The sequence below is a fragment of the Centroberyx affinis genome, unplaced genomic scaffold (genome assembly GCF_046629955.1).
Source record: "Centroberyx affinis isolate AG114_WGS23_722 - 3 ecotype Tasmania unplaced genomic scaffold, CSIRO-AGI_Caff_v1 ptg010028l_1, whole genome shotgun sequence".
Classification (NCBI taxonomy): Eukaryota; Metazoa; Chordata; class Actinopteri; order Beryciformes; family Berycidae; genus Centroberyx; species Centroberyx affinis.
In genome coordinates this window covers 7,501-11,448 of record NW_027284720.1, presented here as the reverse complement: position 1 = coordinate 11,448, position 3,948 = coordinate 7,501, and the positions used below count along the sequence as shown (strand labels likewise).

The window sequence follows — 3,948 nt, the reverse complement described above, 5'->3', positions numbered from 1 at the left end:
GAAGCAGGATGGGAAATTAGCCAACAGGCAGAATGGAGTCTGGACTGGTAAATGTGGCTGGTGTTGGTGAGGTTTGCTTTGTCAGAGGCCAGTCTGTCTCATTTCAACTCTACAGAGCACTGAGTGTGTTTACATGGACACTAATAAAGCGATTATAGTCAGACTAATGCTGCTTTTCCACCTCATGGTACCGGCTCAACTCGCCTCGACTCGACTCGCTTTTGGTAGTAAGGTTTTCCACTGCAGATAGTACCCCCTCAATGTGCCCCCCCCCGAAGAAGTTTAATGATAGAGCCCCAATAATGAGTTATCGCCCGATCACTGTAAAACTGACTTGGACTTGTTCCCGTGTCAACAGTCCAAACTTCTAGAAACTGTTCTGATATTCTAGAATCAGTCCGACATTCTGGAACATTCTAAGGAAGTAAATCTTCACACAGACACACACACACCTACACACACACACACACACACACATAATAGAATAGGAGACTGTGCTGTATCAAATAACTAGCTGAGTTTACAGTAAACACAGAAAGAGAGAGAGAGAGAGAGAGAGAGAGAGATTTATGTGTTTGCCTGTTTTCAGCTTATAGTTCTGTACATATATCAATAAATGAGTGCAGTCAGTGCAGCCATGTATGTGCGTGTGTGTGTGTGTGTGTGTGTGTGTGTGTGTGTGTGTGTGTGTGTGTGTGTGTGTGTGTGCAATATTTCATCAGTTCTACCTGTCCATGTGTGTAAATGTCTATATGAGCATGTGTGTGTGTGCACGCACCTATGTGACGGTCTGTGTATTTTAGAAGTCCTACTAGTGTGTGTGAATGTGTGTGTGTGTGTGTGTGTGTGTGTGTGTGTGTGTGGATGTGTGTGGATGTGTGTGTGTGTGTGTACCGGTCCTACCTGTCCGAGGTCCAGGGTGACGTTGACCTCGTTGAACTCGGTGCTGCGGGACAGAGGCGGGCTCTGCCACCAGCGCTCCGTCCCGTCGATGGCGTTGGTGATGGGATGGGCGCGGTCGCTCTCCCCCTGGCTGCAGATGTCACAGTACTGGCCCTGAGAACACACACACACACACACACACACACACACACACACACACACACACACAGATTCAATGAACAGTTGAACATTACTGAGTAGTATAACCACGGACGCCCGAGAGTCTGCAGGCTTTTATTCCAACCAATCATTACAGCAGGTGATTTCACTGATTAGCAACCAATCAGTGAAATCACCTGATGATGCACTGAATCCCTATTGTTTCCGTTTAAATTTTCTGTTTGCTGTGTTGGGGCTATTGAACGCACCCCAGGTGTAGTCTTAAGAAAACATAAAAACCTGCACCTGTCGCCCACTTTTTTTAGAGAGACGGACACATAAAACTGGCTGATTTTCTTGTTGTTGCCTCTGTATTTCTTTACATTTGAACACTGATGACATTTGATGGTGATGGCGAGTGGCTCAGTCACTATACTCTATACCAGTGGTTCTCAACGTAGGGTCCGGGGACGGCCAGGGGTCCTTGAGTGGGTTCCAGCGGGTCCCCAGCCAACTGATGAATTGTTAAACTTTAGCATTATTTCATTTACAAGAAGTGAACACAGTTAGAGAATGTAGAAGAATGACTGTTTTGATCACAGTTTCTCTGTTATCTCTCTACTTACAATACAGATAGTCATGGAATTCTGGACAAAATCATATCTGACAATAAAAATATTCTCAGATTTGGGTCCGAGAGACAAAATCTCATCAAATGGGGGTCCGTGGCTCTAATGTGGACTAAATTAGGGTCCTTGATATGAAAAAGGTTGAGAATCACTGCTCTATACTATACTGTACTATACTATACTATACTACCATATTTGCTGCAGATGTAACAGTACTGCCTCTAAACTGAGAGAGAGACATAATGTATTTTTATTTTTTTTTTACTTTCAAAACATTTAACATTGAACCTATATTTATATTCACTGTCCCTATGGCTGCAGAGATCGCAGTATTGACCCTAAAGATTTTATTCTATTTTATTTTATTAACATTTTACTGTTTTATTATAATCAATTTATTTTGTGTAGTATTTCATAATTTTATTTTAATTGTTATTTTTTTTGCTTGTATTATCTTTTATTGTTTATCTTTTATTATCTTAACTACCCATCTTTTATTGTTGTCTTATTCAATTAACTTTTTGGGTTTTTTTTGGTTGTTTTGGTGTGCATTAGTCTCTAAATCCATTTTTAGCATGCTACATTTTGTCAATCACTTGTAAAGCACTTTGAATTGCATTTGATTTGTTTGAAAGGTGCTATATAAATAACGTTTGATAGATTGATTGATAAAGAGAGCGACAGAGGTGCATAACACTGTTTTGAACCTGTGGCCTTTCAGTTACAGGACGCCCCCTCTCCTCTCTAACCACCGCCGGGACACCCAGGAGCCACAGGAGACCCTGGCTGCTACACATCTGCACCATCTTAAAGAATTGCAGTAAACAACAATGGAAAAGAAGAGTTTTCTTTCTCTACTGTTTGGCCCTAAAGGAATCTGGACTCAAGTTTCTTGTTTTGCAGCAGAAAGGTGAATCCGCTCAGGTTTCTGTGACAGCGATACTCCAGCAGTCTGTATTGTATGTGTGGAGGAACGTTTTAATCGTCCCATAAATTCAATCTCTCCGCCTCAATCTGTCTGTTTTGTACCTGAATTCACACAGTTTACAGTCTGATGTGACTCCAAGGTGTAGAGAATGGAAACAGAGCAGGTTTAAGGGTTTCAACTCCCTCTGGGGCCACAATACTAAAAATATATGGATTTTGTTACTCTAATATTTATAGAGCAGTGCCTCACAACAAGGAACAAGTGCAAGGAATAAACCATGTAGCCTAGTGCAGAATAAAAACTGAATGAGGCAATTTTGAGGCTAAAATCTGTCAGTGGGAGGGGCTTATTAGAATATTAATGAGATATGGAGGAAGTGGTTGTGGAGGAAAAGAGTTTTAGGAAAAGAGTCTGGGAAAAGAGTTTTAGGTGAAGCAGCCAGAAACTCTCCTTCGTCCAAGTTGCAGCTGAACTGAGCTGCATGCTGGGAAAAAAAATAGCGGGGATTAAGGGGGAAATAACTCCAACCGTTCTCAAAATTTGATTGGATGAAATGTTTGTCTCCGCCCCCCCGAGTGCAGGATGAGTCTTCAACAGAAATGTGCCGATTACTGGAAAGAGACGCTCTGTTCATTTTGATGTAAAATTTCTAGAAATCGTCATTTTTTGTCATTTTTTGGTCTGAATTGGTCCAGCAAAAAGATAAATAAAAATTTTAACTTTTCATTTCATGGGTCTTTGATCTCCACTTAACCTCCCACCACACCCCACTGCTCCCTAAAGCCTCTTCATTCTCAGCTAAGCCTGTTTGGTTGTGGAAGCGTTAGTGTAAACTAAACAAGCGTGGACCTGAACAACGGCTCAGGTTAGGAGATGTTATCACTGCAGGTCACTGAGGTCAGAGGTCAGAGGTCACCGCATCACCCCCACATCCTCCACCCCATCCTCCGTCTCTCCACCTCACCCAAACACTTCACATGGTAAAGTGGTAAATCCTCAAGTTCCTCGTTCTCTCTTCACTTTGTCTCCAGCTGCACTTCCCCACAGATCACCTGTCAATCAAACAGTGTGTGGGCGGAGCTTGGGTTTTTCTGTTGCTGCAGTTTGAGTTTTTCTCTTTTCTCTGTCTGTTCAGCCATGGTGGCTATCACTGCTCATGCTAACTACCCAGTTCTTCTTCTTCTGTTTATTCCAAACAAACCAGGAAACGTAAAAAGCTTTCATCCACCAGATATTAAGCTGAATCACTATTGTGTTAGAACAGTGGGTGATAGACAGCAAAACATTTATTTATGCGGGTTATTACTTTAATATTTGTTTAATATATGTTTTATCTCCATTCCTTTTTCA

At 41.8% G+C, this 3,948-nt stretch overlaps 1 protein-coding gene across 1 annotated transcript in view; it reads right to left on the bottom strand.

Annotated features, from left to right (window-relative positions):
* Nucleotides 1-903: 903 nt before the first annotated feature.
* The window catches only part of LOC139640632 (laminin subunit alpha-5-like), a gene marked incomplete at its 3' end in the record, with an annotated part of 9,824 nt that continues 6,779 nt past the window's right edge, over nucleotides 904-3,948 (bottom strand). Inside the window, exon 2 of the mRNA XM_071514804.1 lies at nucleotides 904-1,056. Within this exon, the coding sequence (XP_071370905.1) occupies nucleotides 904-1,056 (153 nt within the window). The remainder of the gene's footprint in view (nucleotides 1,057-3,948) is intronic.